This window comes from Perna viridis, chromosome 1 (genome assembly GCF_037379345.1).
Source record: "Perna viridis isolate PV_CMFRI_1.1 ecotype Kerala chromosome 1, ASM3737934v1, whole genome shotgun sequence".
Taxonomy (NCBI): domain Eukaryota; kingdom Metazoa; phylum Mollusca; class Bivalvia; order Mytilida; family Mytilidae; genus Perna; species Perna viridis.
The window spans coordinates 25,788,408-25,807,285 of record NC_142445.1 but is presented as its reverse complement, the minus strand read 5'-3'; the positions used below and the strand labels follow the sequence as shown (position 1 = coordinate 25,807,285).

At 35.7% G+C, this 18,878-nt stretch overlaps 1 protein-coding gene across 2 annotated transcripts in view; it reads left to right on the top strand.

Moving 5' to 3' along the window:
- The window catches only part of LOC148627963 (uncharacterized), a 159,958-nt gene that overhangs the window by 119,064 nt on the left and 22,016 nt on the right, over positions 1-18,878 (top strand). For both annotated transcript variants that reach the window (XM_088582245.1, XM_088582253.1), the window contains 18 exons: positions 28-161; positions 1,378-1,528; positions 2,047-2,324; positions 2,749-4,357; positions 4,702-5,163; positions 5,449-5,739; positions 6,775-6,916; positions 7,506-8,167; positions 8,328-8,434; positions 9,781-9,949; positions 10,394-10,564; positions 11,718-13,460; positions 13,962-14,138; positions 15,320-15,568; positions 15,906-16,229; positions 16,453-16,566; positions 16,930-17,215; positions 18,057-18,174. In XM_088582245.1, the coding sequence (XP_088438371.1) occupies positions 28-161; positions 1,378-1,528; positions 2,047-2,324; positions 2,749-4,357; positions 4,702-5,163; positions 5,449-5,739; positions 6,775-6,916; positions 7,506-8,167; positions 8,328-8,434; positions 9,781-9,949; positions 10,394-10,564; positions 11,718-13,460; positions 13,962-14,138; positions 15,320-15,568; positions 15,906-16,229; positions 16,453-16,566; positions 16,930-17,215; positions 18,057-18,174 (7,187 nt within the window). The remainder of the gene's footprint in view (positions 1-27; positions 162-1,377; positions 1,529-2,046; positions 2,325-2,748; positions 4,358-4,701; positions 5,164-5,448; positions 5,740-6,774; positions 6,917-7,505; positions 8,168-8,327; positions 8,435-9,780; positions 9,950-10,393; positions 10,565-11,717; positions 13,461-13,961; positions 14,139-15,319; positions 15,569-15,905; positions 16,230-16,452; positions 16,567-16,929; positions 17,216-18,056; positions 18,175-18,878) is intronic.

Genomic DNA, 18,878 nt, shown 5'->3' with positions numbered 1-18,878 from the left:
TACTGTCAGTTTTTGTTGACCATACAGGGGGCCATGGGCATGACAGTGCTACAGCAGGAAGTCAGTACGGCAGTGTTATGTCGGCTACAGAACCAGGCAGTGGAGGTGGGGGATCGTATGGTGGCTCTGGTGGCAGTCATGTTACAATCAACGTTGCAGAGGTGATTATGGTTTATGGTTTGGCCATTGCATTTCTCCAAGCTGTTTTTTGATGAATTATCAATTAAGATTAAAAAAAAATCACTGAAGCAAGATGTAGAAACAAATGCTTTTATTCAGTATATTACTGAGAACTATGCTAAAAATTATTACCTACCTTGTAAATGATAAGATAACACCAACATTTATCTGGTTTTGAAATGACCATATTATATTCATTTTTACTAACGTGTTCTAATTTTAATTTTATTTTAAGGAGGTAGACCTAGGATAAGGGACATAACTCATGAAATCAGTGATATGTTTGCATCATACACAATTTCACCTAAGCCTCTCAAGCTTTCATTTGAAGCAGAATAAAATGAATCCAAGTTAATTAGATGCTTACATAAGATTGATGTAAAATGCTGAATACAAACGTTCCAGTGATTTTTATGAGTTGTTTCCCTTACCCTAGGTCTACCTCCTTAACCCTTGTTATTTTGATAATTAAGAAGGTATACCTGGCATAAGGGACATAACTCTTCAAATCAGTTATAATGTTTGTATCATATACAATTTCATCAAAGCCTTTCAAGTTTCCCTTTTGAAGCAGAATGAAACCAGTCCGGGCTACTTTGATGCTTACATTAGATTGGTATAAAATGGTAAATACAAACGTTCCAATGATTTGTAAGAGTTGTGTCCCTTACCCTAGGTCTACTAACTTAAATGGTATCAGTCTTGTATTACATATTCCTGAGCGGGTGTACGTCAAAACATGCAGCTAAAAAATATAGCGTGCCTCTTTTTTGCCTTTTCCTGTTTTTGTTTCTTGCCAAATGACTATCATTTGTCATCACAAGTACAGGGTAAATATCAATCTATGACACAAAAAAAATGTTTTTGAGAAGAAACAGTATTTTCATGAAAAATAATGCTTCAGAAAAGGGGTCTACTTTATGAACTCAAAATAAAAGTGAAAGTAGAAAAAAGTCTATTTTTAGTTTGACCTGTCCTGGTGTACCAAAGTTTGTCCCTTTTTTTTCTAAAATGGACCTAAAAATTATTTTTGACATTTCCTTAATTGGAAAAAATAGTCAAGAGTTAGATTGAAACTCCTTCTCTATTTTTTTAAAAATCATGAAAATTTAAGGTATACTATAGAAGCCTATGGGGCAAAGAATACAAGACTGAGACCAAATAGTATTTTGTAAGATATATATTTGTACATTACAGGAATTACGCCTTGATGGTACAATAAAAACTACAGGATTGAGTGGGACATCCTACCATGGTGGTTCTGGTAGTGGTGGTAGTATTATGATGACCTTGGGAAATCTTAAAGGTTATGGAACAGCATCAGCTAATGGAGGCATAAGCCATTCATGTAAGGAGGAGATCAAATGTTTTTACTTTTTTTGTCAATATATTCACTGTTTCCAAAAAAAAAAAAATTATTTGATGTTATGATATTTTATTAACTAAATGAAGTACTGTAAATACTAATGTCTTTGTTATTGCTAGTTATAAACAAGTTCACCTTAGAATAAACTTTTTATCAAATATCCAAATATTGTAAATATAAAGTATGCCCCTTTCAGGATTATAGAACCAATATGTAAATAAAAGAGGTTTGAAAACTGGAGAGTAGAATTAGATGGTTAGTTATATAGTGATCTGTATTAAAAAAAAATCAATAGAATTCAACTTTGATTAATTTTTTAACCATCCCATTATTTCACTACAAAAAGATTTTATTGAATATATTGAGTGAAGTTATCCTTAGCATAACATCATAAATAAGTTTTGGGGGAGAAGGTCATCTAAGTTATCATTACTTGTGGCAGACCCTCATTTTAAGTTTCAACTATATTATGCTGAAATGTACGATATTTGACTTTTCAGCGAACGGTGCAGGATCAGGAGGCAGAATATCAATCTACCTATCAGAATACATGTTATTCAATGGAAACGTCATAGCGACGGGTGGGGGAGGCTCATACCCTGGTGGTCCTGGCACTGTATATGTTCAATCAACCGTAGGAGATGATGAATGGCGAGAGCTATGGATAGACAACCTGAACAGAGGCAGCATCAACACATGTTCATTCAGAACAAATATAGACAATGTATACCTTGACAATATACACCTGAACAACAGGGCATGTGCAGCTCCAACACAGGTAAAAACAAAAACAAGTTATTCTTGATAGGTAACGTTTAGTTTTGTGGTAGGTTAGACAAAATGTATCTAGTGATTACTGTTATCTGTCCATCTAATTGTCTAATTATCTTTTGTCCCTCCACAACTTTTTCTTTACAATTTTTTCTATAAGTAGTGATCACAGTCACTTGATATTTTGACAGAAACTTAAATATGCCATATTGTTGAATTTAATTTCAGATTGAATCAACATTTCACAGCTTTGTTTTAATATATTTTTACCATAATGTAACTGGGGTGTTGAGGGGGTATATAAAAGTGGGCTTTTTTCATTTTTTCTAGTTCAGCTAGCCATGACGTATTAATATCATTTAATTACGTGCTAGTTTTACAACATATTTTCCATTTCATAACTTGATGATGTTTAGTTTTTGTATTTACAGACTCCAATATACTATGACCACATTCATGAAGCCAATGGTCTGCTCTACATTAGTAATGGTATCACATTATACATTGCCGATAATCGCCTTCGTGATGGGCTAGGATCTAACATTTACACAGTAGAAGGGTCAAAGGTCATTTTCCCACCTACTAGCTATGTTGAACAAGTGATGACCATTAAAGGAGATGTGTATGGTCTGGAGCATTTGTACACAAGAGGAACAACAGCCTTATATTATTCTGGTTCTGCAATGGGCAACATCGGCACACCTTTGCCCGGCAAATACCATCTGTCTACCATGACAGTGCTGAATCAAGGAAAAATTCAGCTGATTGATGATGATTACACTACCAGTGAAGGACTTGATGTTTTTACTCAATATTTCCATGTTCAGCACAGCAGTACAGTGGAGGTTACATATTCAGGGTCTCTGGTTAGCTGGATTATGGATGTTGAAAAAGCTGGAATAATAACTGGAGATGGAAAAGGGTATGAAAAGGCAACTGGACCAGGTGCAGGTAATACATGCAGTAATGATGCAGGGGGTGGAGCTGCTCATGGAGGCCATGGTGGAAATGGATACAATTCATGCAGCAGTGGCTCTTATTGTACTGGAAGTTCCTCAACTTATGATGACAAATGTCTTCCATGGACTGCTGGGAGTGGTGGAGGTAGTTGTAGTCATGGTAATGCAGGCTCAGGAGGTTCAGCACTCAGAGTTGTATCTTCAAATGCTATGTTTTTGGAAGGTCAGGTTCACATGAAAGGTATAGGGTCTGGAGCAGGAGGAGCAGGAAGTGGTGGTTCTGTGTGGATGGACAGTGAAATTATTGAAGGATGGGGAATTTTAAATGCAGATGGAGGTGATGGTGCTGGAACAGAATGTGCATGTTCTTGTTATTTAGGTGGCTGTTGTGGTAGTCATTACAGCGCTGGTGGTGGTGGGGGTAGGATTAGGACTTTCACTGGTAACTATACACATAAGGTTCTGAAATTCCAACGGTCTGTATCTGGAGGAAATGGAATAAGTCCAGCAACAGATGGAAGTAGCGGTACATTATGTGAAGCTAGTGCCAACCTTTGCAATGGTCGTGGAACTTTCTTATCAGGATCATGCACATGTAATTCTGGTTTTGTTGGCAGTGATTGTCAATATTATTGTGATCCAACTACAACCTGTTCTGGCCATGGCACATGTTCTCACTGGGGCACATGTCAGTGTGATAGTAACTATGTCGGTCATAGATGTGACAGCCAATGTCATGCCAACACAACCTGTTCCGGACATGGGACTTGTACATCTATAGGCACCTGTATTTGTGACCCCTGTTACCATGGAGATGACTGTTCAAAGACATGCAATGGTCAAGGTCAATGTGTAGGAGGTGAATGTCAATGTGATGACTGCCATCTTGGAAGGTTCTGTGAATCCGAATGTAATGATCATGGTAATTGTAACTCCCTTGGGACATGCACCTGTACAGATAATTGGCAGGAAGATAAATGTACCCGTCCTGGATGCCCATCTAAAACATCTGATGAGTGTTCAGGCCATGGTATCTGTATGGCTGGTAGTGGGAAATGTTACTGTGAACCTGGATGGGCAGGTAAATCCTAAAGTTAGAAAGCATATCAAATTATATCAAAAGATATTGTTATTTTACCCAAGGGATTTTTTGTGGTTGTTGCTACCAATGGGAAAATGAATTGATACATGATGCAGGTAAAGAATAATTAAAGAAGAGATTTTAAAGCATGATTTATGTCTACAAAATGATACTTGATTGAAAAAGGATTGTTGAAAAGACAAAGTAAGCAATTGTACAAAAAATATAATGTAATTGGCATTAAAAACTTGAAAGAAAATGAAATCTCTAATTTTGTTTATTTCATTTTGAACATGTTTGAAAGTCTTCAAACATCACTAAAAAGTTGATTATTGTTATTTAAGATGAACTGACTGGATGTGGTGACCCAGATTGTCCAGGAGAACCCAACTGTCATGACCAAGGTTACTGCGATCCAGCATATTCTCCACCAAAATGCATGAACTGTGATGTTGGCTGGTATGGACCAGCATGTAATGACCCATGTATTCATGGAGCCCCAAATGCAAACAATACACAATGTGTATGTAATACGACTTGTTACCATGGAGATGGATGTAACATTCAATGTTCAGGAAATGGTGTTTGTGACAGTGCCTACAAGTGTTTCTGTGATCCTTTGGTGGGATGGAGTGGTACTTACTGTGAAGTGCCAGGATGTCCTCGTCACCCTACAACCGACATTGAGTGTAGTGGCCATGGTGATTGTAACAGTGAAGAAATGACGTGCGAGTGCTTTGCTGGTTGGATGGGTGTGGCATGCCATGTTGCTGACTGTCCTGGTGAACCAAACTGTCATGATAGAGGTTTGTAGCATTAGTATTGTTTGCAATGGATAAAATATATATGAAGAATTCAAAACGAATACATCGCTAACCGGTGGAAAAAATGTGGCATTAAAAGGGTTAAAAACAAAAAAATCTACTTGCTAATAGTTGAAATGTTTGTGTGAAAATCTAAAAATCTGTAACATTAAATCATTCGCTCGTTCTTATTGGCCCTCATACCAGAAATTTTGGCTACACATTTTTACTTCGTTTTTTCATATTTAAATTTATACAATAATCGATAGATATATTTCTTTACTTTAGGGGTTTGTGATGAATGGAACTTTGACCCACCACTTTGTCAAAACTGTACAGGTAATTGGATGGGACCTGCCTGTAACGACCCTTGTGTTAATGGAACAGAGACACCTATCAACTCTGGACTCTGTGAATGTGATCCAGGTTTTGCTGGACTTGGCTGTAACTCTGAATGTTCTGAGCATGGTAAAATTGAAAGTGGAAAATGTAAATGCGACTATGTAACAGGATGGAAGGGAGATCTATGTGATATACCAGGTTGTCCAGGTCTCTTCAATCTAGACTGTTCTGACAGAGGTATAATATGATTTCAATAATAATGTTTAGTACTAAATAAAAATAAGACCGAAAAATACATCCTGAAAAAAAATTAGGACAAAAGGTCACCATCAATTTTATTGATATGGAAATCTATTTTATTTATGAATGACTGTAATTACTTTTTTGTCAATGAGGAGATCACCTATATCAAGTGGTACAGGATTATTTTCAAGTGCAATATGAGCATTGAGAATATTAAAAAAATAAATAAACTGTTATTCCTCAATAATATTGGAATTTAATGATAGTTCTAAGATTTAATGAGTAAGAGAGTAATCAAGGAAACCAAGGTTATAGTGGTATTCAAAAGAATGTAATTCAGGGACAAAGACCAGACATGGAAAACAGACATATACAACAAAGAACATAAAGTAACTAAAATCATACATACAAAGTAACAAAAGTAAATGAGCAACTCGGACTTCATGGGAGCATGGACCAGGTGCACTGGTAGGGTAAGCGTCCTCTGCTTTTCTAGAAACACCCACCGAGTTGCTCATAAAAAGTCCAGGGTAGACAAACGAGGAAAGGAAAACTATGATCCATTGAATAAATCAGTTTTCATGGTGCAGATGGATACACTATAACGATCCACAAGTTCATGATGACGACCATAAAACTTATGTAGTGATGATTTCAATCTTGTAGCAACATAACCCTGTTCCAGAAGCCTATTTGTTAGAGTTCTAAATCATGCAAAAAATTGTTGATTATTACAATTTCAATAACATTTTAAGTATGGTTCTGTCTAAAAACCAGGCATGGGGGTTATTCATCATATTAAGAAATGCCTGAATCACTAATTACATGCTTCTGCCTAGTTTTAAGGTAGGGCTGTACTTAATAGGTAAATGATCAAAGCAAAATTAGGAAAGTCTACAGTTAGTGACGAAGGTTTTTTTTTTTTTTTTCAAGTGGTCAAATTTAATTAATGTATTATTCTGTAGCCTATACCCAGATTATAGAACTACGATGGGTAGTCTTTTTTAAGTACCTTTGTTCTTTTTCTAGGTGGTTGTGAGAGTGCTACTCATACATGTACATGTAGACCTGGGTGGACCGGGATTGGATGTGAGTATCCTGATTGTGCTGGAACCCCAGACTGTAATGATCATGGTATGTGTGATGATGGTGAAGACCCACCTGTCTGCAGGTAATATTTTTAATGATCACTCTTTGAAGTATTTTGAAGAAAATTATTTTATTTAAGTTGTAAACAGCAGTGTAAGTTTATTGCAAAATTAAATGTAAAATTAAAATTACTGCATGTTTGAAATTGTGGCTTTAGTCTTTGAAATTCTGCTCCATTTTATTCAATTCAAAAATGAATTACGTTAATCATTTGGTCATATGAACAGTTTGTAGAACAAGTGTGTGATTATTCATTGTAGAAATGTATATTGATATTAAGGATTTTTGCTGGTCATTTTTGGACTCCTCTGGTTTTATCCATTGTATAGCATTAATATTTTTTGCCTAGCAACCCCCACTTTTCTTTTCATAATTTTATTAAACATCCCTTGAAATGTTATTTGGGAAGTTTTTATGAAATCCTTGTTCTTCAGTGTTTTTAATAGATCAAACCTACTAAGACAAAATCAGTACTAAAAACATAGAGAAATCTATTTTAAATGCTTATATCTCAAAAACAAGCATACTGACCTATCTATTTTTTCTTCTTATATTGCTGATGAGTGTCTATAAACCAAGCTTTATTTAATACATACACTATATTTTTAAAGGTGTAATTCTGACTGGTATGGACATGCCTGTGAAGAACCATGTGTTAATGGCGATACCATCCCAGGTGTCAACAACTGTACATGTCATCCTGGCTGGGCTGGAATCAACTGTGACTCGGAATGTTCTGACCATGGTAAAATTGTTGGAGGGAAATGTAAATGTGACGTCAACTGGTGGGGAGACCTATGTGACACTCCTGGTTGTCCTGGTATCGGGGAAAGCTGCAGCAAACATGGAATCTGTAACTCTGTCACTCACAACTGTGACTGCTTCCCTGGATGGACTGGTTCAGGATGTGAAATCCCTGACTGTCCTGGTGAACCGAACTGCAACAACAGGGGAACCTGTAATTCTACCCATGATCCCCCAATCTGTCTGGACTGTATCCCTGGATGGATGGGACCTGCTTGTGATGACCTTTGTGTGAATGGTACACAGGTACCTCCTAACAGTGGACAGTGCCAATGTCACCCATGTTACAATGGTCTTGGCTGTAATGCACAGTGTAATGGACATGGGAAGTGTGTTAATGATGCATGTGTTTGTGATGTAGCCTGGCGAGGATCTAAATGTGAGGTCCAGAGTTGCCCAGGAGATACAGAGGATTGCTCTCAACATGGAACCTGCAATACTGCTCTACAACAATGTACATGTATACCAGGTAAGATTGTACTAAGCTACTGAAAATATCTAATTTAAGTGAAATATTCATCACATTCTAAAACACATAGTGTGAAAGTGTCATTGTTGGTGGGATATAATTTTTTCGTGGTTTTCAAAGGCTTGATAAACCACAAATTTGATTTGATGTGTTTTTGCAGGTTGGACAGGAGATGCCTGTGACATACCAGACTGCCCTGGTGGATGTGTGGGTAATGGTATCTGTAATGGTACAGGGAGAGACATACCAGTATGTGACTGTAAACCTGTAAGTATGCATCAATTGCTAGATGGGGAAGGCATTGATAATTAATAGGGTTTAATAATAGAAGTTAATAAACAGTATCCACTTTATTGGAAAATTACTTGGTACTAAACACAATAATGAACAACATATAATATAATTTGACTAGATTTTAGTCATTTTTGGACAGATGGGAACAATAAAATCAAGAAGAAAAACCAAGTGAAGAATAGAGCTTGAAGTAACAAGTGTAGAAGCTGAAAATGATCACTTAAACAATCCTATCTAAAATATCACTATATAGATAGCAGTGTTTTACGGAATGTTCCTAGTGTAATAATAATAAGATAATTAATTGGAAGGAGTGAATAACCAAAATATGATCACGAGTGCCGAAGATTGCATAGATTTAACAAGTGTGCAGAACTTGTTCCGCGCACAAGTTAGATCTTACTGCATTCTTGGCATGAGTGAATAACTATAATATGATCATGAATGCCGAAGAACACATAGATTTAACGAGTGTGTGGAACTTGTTCTTGATTTTCTTATTTATTTTTTAGATTTCCCGATTATTTGTTGCTGTTTTCAACATAAATTTCAAATTTTGTGAACGGTGGATTGATTTCAAAGTTTTGGCAAGAGGAAGTCTGAGAGTGAAATTACCGAATTTATTTCACAGTGTGAATTAGCGAAATTTTTTCACTGGGAACATTTGATTAAACACTCCTATCTGTATAATAAATTTCAATAATTCACAGTGTGAAATAAATTCAGTAATTTCACTCTCGCACTTTCTCCCGAAAAAATGTCACAACTTTGATATCAATAGGCCAATGGTAGAATGTAAAATTCATATTGAAAATATCAATAAATTATGAAGAAAATATATTTAATAAATAGGATAATCAATTGGTTGTCGTGAATAACTGAAATATTATCACTCTTGCCAAGAATGCTTGAGGATTGAACTTGTGCACGAAACAAGTTCTGCACACTTGTTAAATCTAGGCATTCTTTGTCACTCATGTTAATATTTTAGTTATTCACTTTTTCCAATAAATTATCCTATTAATCATCTTTGATTCCCCTTAAAATGATGATAAGCAAGAATATTAAAAATACTTGTAATACATTAGTGTAACATGTTGGATATTGGCTTAATATGGCATCATATGATGGTTGACTTGGAACCTCTTAACTGGTTTTTTTCACTAATACCCCTTTGTCATTATATCTGTTCTCAAGAATTGCATTTTGTAGCATCATCTGGTGGTTGACTTGGAACCTCTTTACTGGTTTTTTCACTTATACCCCTTTGCCGACATATTTGTTCTCAAGAATTGCATTTAAAATTTTATTAATGATAGGGATGGTACAGCGAGGATTGTAGCAAGCCTTGTGTCCATGGTTACGTAAACTCTGCCAATGATTTCTGTCACTGTAATCCATGTTTCACTGGAGCAGGATGTGAACTGGAGTGTTCTGACCATGGACTTTGTGTCAACGAAACTTGTGACTGCTTCACCACAGAGCCTGGTGAGTATTAAAGTAAAATTGTTATTAAATGTAGTAAAATTTTAATAAAAATAATATTTTTACATATAGAGTGCACTTGTATATATTATTTTTTTTCAACTCAGTGCAGTCCTCCCAGTTTAAACAGACCACTGTTTGAAATTTACATAAAGTCAGGACAACTTTAAGATAGACTATTAGAAAAATGTGTTTTGGACAGAGTTATTCCCCCTGCATTGATTATTTACCAATAGGCAAATTTTATCTTTTTTTTTTAATTTTTTATTACTTAGAGAGCAGAAAGTGAAAAAAATAAGTAAAAGGTTTTATTCTTATCTTGTTTCTTCGAATGATCAATTCTTACAAAAGATGTTAATTACCTGAAATTGGCCCACTTCAGACAAGTGAAATGAACACTTCTCTCCAGGTTGTAACATAGCCAATATTTTCTCTTTCTATTTACAGGAAACAGCTGGGTGGGAGATAAATGTCAAGAATCAGGATGTCCTGGAGAAGATGGGGCATGTAATGGACATGGTAGCTGTAACTCTGCCCTGGGATTGTGTACTTGTGAACCTGGATGGAAAGGAGATGATTGTGGAACCCCAAGTTGTCCTGGTACTCCTGAATGTAGTGGTGAGTTGAGTTGAGTTTGGATATGAAATATGCTGATGGCAAATGTTCAGTTGGCTGTGTTACTGTTGTTTAGTGTATGAATAAGAGAGGAAAACTCCTTTTAATATACCTGCTCCAAAGGAGAGGTGGTATGCTGTTTTACCATTGTCTCTTTCCATGGGTAACATTTTTTTTTGTCACAATTTTTCCAGTAACTACTCATCACAGCAGCTTGAAATTTCAACACATTCTCCCTGTAGGTATGCCATATGGTGGGATTCATTTTGGGAAAAATTTGACAAATTCCTGTTTACCCAGGACTTTGTTTATTTTCTTTATATCATGATTGAAAGCGGGGGTACCTACTTAGTGTTGTCTTTTACTCAAGAAGTATTAAACCAATATTATTTAAACTTTGCACAATTCTTGTATAATTAAATTGAAGATGTGCCCTTCTTATTATGGACAAATCTCACTAACATTTAATTTTGATTTTTAAACTTAGCCATTTTCCAGCAGTATATGTTGTCATAAGTTCATACTTATGTAATTTGTAACCTAACTAGAATTTTTTAAACTACTTATTGTTATATGACAGTAAGCCTGTGGTTCAAATATATCATCAGTCTTGCTTTGGAAAAGGCTGCTCACAAATGATTCAATTATCTCAATGTGAAAATAAATTAAAAAGAAACCTAAAACCTGTTTATTGTTACATGAACAATAAGATATAGACCTCAACAGTTATCAGATTTAACCTGCATGAAATCAGTTCAGAGTTTACTATATAAACTGGTTCAAGAAATTTACAACACAAATGAGAATTTTAGTTCCATGTAAATCAACTATAAAAAGGAAAAAGTGTCATGTACTTCTGATTTTGAAGAATTTGTCATTGTTCTGTCACCATGGATTTTATTTATTTTGTTCTCAGTGTCCTTCAGGGCTTACTTAAAGGTGTGTTTATACTTGTTGAAGGCCTTTTGGTGATCTCAGAAAGTATTTACTATTTTGTACTTAGGTTATATGCATGTGTATTTGCTGCATTTCACCATATCTGTCCTTTTTTCTATCATACTTTTTATACCCCTGCATCAAAGGAAAAAGGGACAGGGATGTACTGTTTTTAACGCTTAGCCATTACTCAGAGATTTATTGTTTAACATTTTTCCAGGCCCTGACCATGGTAATTGTACTGATGGTGGCAAATGTGACTGTAATGATGACTGGTCAGGAGAATATTGTCAGATTGCCTGTATGAATGGCACTAATGTTGATGGATTCTGTATCTGTGATCCTCCATGCTTCACAGGAATAAGCTGTCATCTTGAATGTAATGGTCATGGATTATGTAATGCTGATGGGAAGTGTGATTGTAACTATTATGGAACATATGAGGGCGAGAGATGTGATGAACCCAGCTGTCCAGGATGGCCAGAGAGGTGTGCTGGTCATGGAACTTGTAATCTTGCAACAGAAACTTGTGAGTGTGACCTCTACTGGACAGGTATAGCATGTGACATCCCTGACTGCCCTGGAACTCCAGACTGCAATGGTGTCAATGCTACATGTGCTATTGGACCTGAAGGAGGAAATCCCAGATGTGTGGATTGTCAGTACCCCTACATTGGTGATTCCTGTGAATACAGATGTATTCATGGCATTGGCATGAGAAGTCTTGATGGTAACTGGAACTGTATGTGTGACCCTTGCTACAGTGGTGTAGAATGTGATGCCCTCTGCAACAGTCATGGTACTTGCCAAAACAACACTTGTGACTGTGGTTTCAATGGTTACCGTGGTGACTGGTGTGAGAAAAGTGGTTGCCCTGGTTACAATGAAGATTGTTCAGGTCATGGTAGTTGTATTGCTGCCAAAGGACAGTGCATCTGTCAAGAAGGATGGGAAGGAAATGGTTGTCATGTTCCTAAATGTCCATCAGACTGTAATGGTCATGGAAGTTGTCTGGTGGAGGATGATGAACCAACTTGTAGGTGTCACTCTTCATATTTTGGCTATATGTGTCAGTATTTCTGTGAACATGGCTCAGTAAACAATGGAACTTGTGAATGTGATGCTTGCTACAATGACTACACTTGTCAACTAGAATGTTCTGGAACTGGCAACTGTACTAGTGATGTCTGTGACTGTGGATTCAATGGAGGTCGGGGTGACTACTGTGAACAACCTGGATGTCCTGGGTATGGAACTGATTGCAGTGGCAATGGTCAGTGTGCTCAGGGTAAATGTATCTGCTATGAAGGTTGGAAGGGTGATGGATGTGAGCAATCTGACTGTCTTGATAATTGTAACTTCAGGGGATACTGCAATGTATCGCTAGCAAGACCAAGATGTACCAGCTGTGAGAAGGGTTGGATGGGAGAATCCTGTAATGAAGTTTGTAATGGCATCCAGGAGCCTATGGATAGTGGAATCTGTGTCTGTGACAGCACATGTGCTTCAGGTGACTCCTGTGATATCATCTGTAGTGGCTTTGGCACATGTGACAACAACACATGTATTTGTGAACCAGGTCACTGGGGAGATAGATGTGAAGACCATCTATGCCTTGGAGTTGGATCCCTTTGTACTGGACATGGATCTTGTAATGTTGTGACCAAAGAATGTTTCTGCAACCCAGGATGGTTTGGTGATGACTGTAGCATTCCTGACTGTCCTGGTGATCCAGACTGTAACAATCGGGGAAACTGCAGTGCTGCCACAGTCTACCCAACATGTGAATGTAATGGTAACTGGACGGGGTATTCCTGTGAACTCCCTTGTGTGTTTGGTACTCCACAGCCAGACTTTACCTGTCAGTGTGATTCATGTTATTCAGGAACTGGATGTGACTCTCTGTGTGGTGGACATGGAAGTTGTGATAACAATACATGTGTTTGTGATGTAGCATGGTGGGGTAAGTCATCTTCATTAAATTTGTCAAAGTCATTGAATGTAGAAATGTGATAAAGATTTGTTTTAGTCTTTTTTTATTTTGTGGTTCGAGAGAACAGCAATAAAAATCACATTACATGGCCAGCAAAATATGGGTCTTTCAGAGTATTTACAAACCCTTAAATAATTCATGATTGAACTAACTGAAACAATCCATTGCAGCATTAGGATGGTACAGTATAAGCAAAATGAGAGGTTTTAGTGTTTTGTTTTGTTTTTTGTTTGTTTTTTGGTTTTTTTTGTTTGTTTTTTTGTGAATACAAAATGTTATGATTAAGTTCTAAAAATGGATGATTTAATGCAAATATTGCCAAAATTAAATCACGAAAAATTACAACCTGCACATAATGTTACCTTTTATTTTTTTTTTTCGCAAGTATAGTCAGATTAGGAAAAGATCATGATTTTTACACAGTGACTGAAGTCAATATTTTGATTTTTTAATTTTCTTTCATTGTTTCAGGAGATGATTGTAGTGAGAGAGGTTGTCCTGGTGACCCAGACCATCCAGAGAAAGGAAGTTGTAGTGGACAGGGAACCTGCATTCTTGCTGATCAGAAATGTGACTGTTTCTATGGCTGGCAGGGTGATGGATGTGAACTACCGGACTGTCCTGGAGAACCTGACTGTAGTAACAAAGGTAAAAATATACTAATTCAGCAGATAACTGTCAATTATACCATGACTTGTAAGAGGGGCCCTTTACTACAATTATCTTTTGTTCATTGGTCAAATTATTTTAAAATGAATGAATTTGTCATAGGAAGGTTGTGCATCATACCAGTATGTAGATGTGCATATGATTACTGTTTGAAGTCTCAAAAGGGAAATAAATGAACTGAGGGATTTGTACATTCAACATTTAGCTCCGATTTAAATTAATTCTAATCATGAGATTCATCATGCTTATAGACATTTTTGATGGGTCGAGAATGTCTTTGCCAGAAAGTTCATACTTGCATGAACTTGGCCAGATCATTCATAGATGCATGAACGCCTTTCAACGTGAAACCAATATGGCGGCCATGTAGTTCGAAAGAGTTTTGCAATGAACTATATACACAGCATAACATAGCTGTAAGAATAGTTTATTACATCCACATTGATTTTACCAGTCAAGTTTGTTTACAGAGAGTAATTTTTAGCTTCGGGAAAGAAACTTAAAATCTAACTGCTTGTACCAGTAAATTCACCTTAAAATTAATGTCCCTGAACTAGATTTAATAAGTACATTTACTGATTTAACACATTTCCAAAAAAAAAAATCCCAAATGTTGGGATAGAATTATAAGGATTAAACATCTATTTTTGGTTGTTCATGCATGTATGAATGGATCTCTCCACTCCCAAACATGACATGAACTGCCTTCGGCTGTTCATTGAGATTGGAAACTCTGAGATCCATTCATACATGCATGAACAACCCAAAATAGCTGTTTAATCCTATAATGATAAAATGTAAACATGATAGAATTAGTTTTCAATGCTTTAAAAAGAGAGAAAAATATGCTAGAAATGAACACTAAAAAGGCACTATAGTTCTTTGGTAAAAATTTTTGTTTTGTTTTTGGGTCAGTTTAATGAACTATGAATAAAATTTGAAACCAAATCTTCCTTAAGATACTCGAATGAAAGCATCATATAGCATACTGTGTGACCTCTATATTTTAATACTTATATAACATGAAAATTGATTCCCACCCACAACATTGTGAACTGCACTTAATTTTTTTAAAGAATCATTTAGTTTATGCGTAGTAGTGTACTTTTTAATCTAGTAAAATAATAAGCCATTCTCAGCCATTTTTTAACTTTTTTCAGGAGAATGTATCTTACTGAATGGTAACCCCACATGTGTTAACTGTACTGACTCTATGGGACCCTCATGTAACTATGACTGTGTCCATGGTATAGAGTATCCTCCTTTCTCCTCCAACTGCCTGTGTGATCCATGTTACTCCGATTCTGGCTGTCAAACTCTGTGTTCCAACCAAGGACAATGTACAAATGAGACATGTATCTGTGAACCAGGCTTCAAGGGAGATAACTGTGAACTTCTAGACTGTCCAGGTAGGATTTAATGATTTCAAAAAAATATGAATGTGATCTGAGTGTTGTTTATATTTTAATTATATTATTGTTCTATAGGAATACATATTAGAGTTTTAATTGATTAACATATTAACTTTGCTAGAAAGTTGTTTAAGTAACACATTCTGAAGTGGGAAGTCTCACAATAATATTTAGTTGTCTGCAATTGTGCTTCTGTCAGAAATTCATTTGGTAAGAATTAAGGTTTTGATGTGAATTGGTTAGCAATTTTAGTGCACCTACAAATAACATTATCGAACTTAGTTAACTTGTCCACCAAAGAAAAGTCACTGTTAATCATATTTTTTTTTTGCAGGAGAACCAGACTGTAGTACGTATGGGCTGTGTGTAAGGAAGGGCAATGCTTCAGTATGTGTATGTAATGGAGGATTTGATGGTGACGACTGCTCAGATTTCATTTGCCCGGGTACTCCAAAATGTAGTGGAAATGGCCAGTGTCTCCTTGCCACTGGAGCTAGTGCCCCAGCCTGTCTTTGTGATCATGGATTTGGTGGAATGGCCTGTGATAACTGTCTACCACACTTTGAGGGAACTAGTTGTGAAAGATGTGAAACAGGTTACATTGGATATAATACTACTTGTAGTGTGCTTTGTATACATGGAGATCCAACAGAATTAGGTATGATAATCAGTTTTCTATATGGTCTTGGAAACAATGAAAAGTTACTTATTGTCATTTCAATATTATTTATAAGTAAACTTACACCATATTAAAATTATAGACAGTTTTGATGTAAATATAGGTAGAAGAAGGCATTGAATCTTTCCAAATGAATACAAAATTTAAAAAAAATATATATGTTAGTGAAATTTTTGAATGACCAAATTAACTTTGATTACAGGTGGAGATGTATGTCAGTGCCATGATGATGATATAAATGGACACTGGACTGGTAGTGCCTGCGATGAGTGTGTGTCAGGGTGGGATCTTCCTTCTTGTACTGTCTGTACACCAGGTAAGTTTTTACATTTGCCAATGTAGTAATAAAACCCTTTTTTTCAACATTGTTTTCTTTTAATAAAATCCTGCTTTTTTTGTCAACACCATTTTCTTTCACTATTGAAATCTGTAATGAGAAATATACAATCTCCAAAATGTTGTCATTGTTTATTGATCCATAAGTAGATGTTTTATTATGATATGCTTGACATTGCTAAGGAGAAAATTAATGAAAAAGATCATTTGTTCATTGAGGTTGAATTAGTTCAAACTTGACCACTACCTGCAGAAATCTTTGCTGTGACATTTTCAGTTTTTTTTTTTTAGTTAATTTATGTTTATTTTCTTAGGTGATAAAAAATAAATCATTTGATTGTAGACTTTGTTGGACCTGGACATTGTACCATCCCCTGTACTAACGGACAAGGTGAATATGCTGACAAGAATGACGGAACTGGTGAAACAGAGCCCATTAAACCAGTTTTCCGCTGCTATACTGAGGAATCTGATGGAAACTATACTGCTTGGTTTGGGTACAACAACACCAATGATCACAATGTTTACCTTACATCATCCTATGAGAACTATGTGTCACAGTCTAGTTCTTCAGTATACCCTCCCACCAAGTTCACTTCAGGATGGACAGGATATGCTCTCTCAGCCAAGTAAGTAGTCAAGATTTACTCTGTTTTTGCTGAGTCATTATGTTTATTTCAGTGGACTTCAAAAGTACATTGACAATGTCATAACTTATTTTAAATAATTTTTTTCATGTAAGAATACATTTGTAACCAATAAATAAACTGAAACCTGCATTGAATATTACTTATTCTAATGCAACATTCGTTTATACATTAAATTGAATTAGATAAGTAAATTCATTATATAGATAGCAGTGATTTACAGATTGTTTCCAGTGTAATTTTTTTTATAATTCACACTGTGAAATAAATTCTATAATTTCACTCTCGTGCTTTCTCCTGCCAAAACGTCACAACACGAATATCAATCCGTCGTTCACAAAATTTTAAATTTGTGTTGAAAATAACAATAAATAATGGAGGAAATCTATATATTAAATAGGATAATCAATTGGTTATCATGAATTACCAAAATATGATCTCGTGCCAAGAACACATTAACAATTAACTCTTGCACGGAACTTGTTCTGCACACTCGTTAAATCTAGGCATTCTTCGGCATTCGTGATTATATTTTGGTTATTCACTCTTTCCAATTAATTATCTTATTATTCATGGTATAAATTGCACATTCACAGATGTTTTTTTTTTTCTTTTTTCAAATATGGATTTTACTGTTTTGTAAACAAACTCTCGATTTGATGATAAGAGAAATTACGAGTTTGCCATGAGAAAATAAATGGCAGTGTGAAGCGTTCCCTTTGAACAATTATTTATGTTTTTTTTGTGTGTGTGTTTCAATAGGTACAAGAAAGATAAGTATGTCTATAGATCATTATGATAAATCATTTTCTATATTTTGTAGGTCTGAGTCAGGAACTGCCATAGTGAGATGGGTTGTCTCTTCCTCATATGCAAACACCATAATATCAGCATCAGCTACTCTTTCACCTGCCATGAAGTGTCCCTCTGTTCCTATTGTGGTATGTAATTTAAGGTGTGTTGTCTGAACAGTCAAACCTGTTGAAATAAAACCCTTTCTGTACTGAAAGATTTGTTTAGCTTAGGCAGGTGTTCAGGTTACACAAGTTCAAAATGCATCGAATTTGATATGAAGGGACTTCAGTAGTTGTATGTTTTAGACAGATAATTGTTCATTCCAGGTTTAGTTTTGACAGGCTTGTCTACAAATACTGTATAGGGAGTAATTTTCACTGGGCGCCAATATTTGCATACTCTGAGCTTAGTTACCTAGTATACCACTATGCATCCGCCAGAATAAGAAACGCTAAAATTTTTCATTTACCTTTCACCTTAAAATTGCCTAATTTTTCAAAATTACCCACTAAACGCTAAAACGCAATTGAAAAATCACTATTCATAGAAAAATTTGGAACTAAACAAAATGTGCTTACTAGAAAGGTATAAATTGGTCCTACAAAACGGCCACAATTAACAGACACATGCCCAATAGCAGATCCCGAGGAGGGATGCACCCCATTTTTATTTGAAAATTTGTCATTTTCATGTGTAAAATTGGCAAAAAATGGCAAATAATGTCTTAGCACCCTTCTTTTTCTGAGGAACCCCAGATGTCATCCCTCCTTTTCAAAGTTTCTGAATACGCCCCTGCATGCCAGTAATATTAAGTAGGTTTACTTAGAGGATTTTGAACAAGAAGAGATTT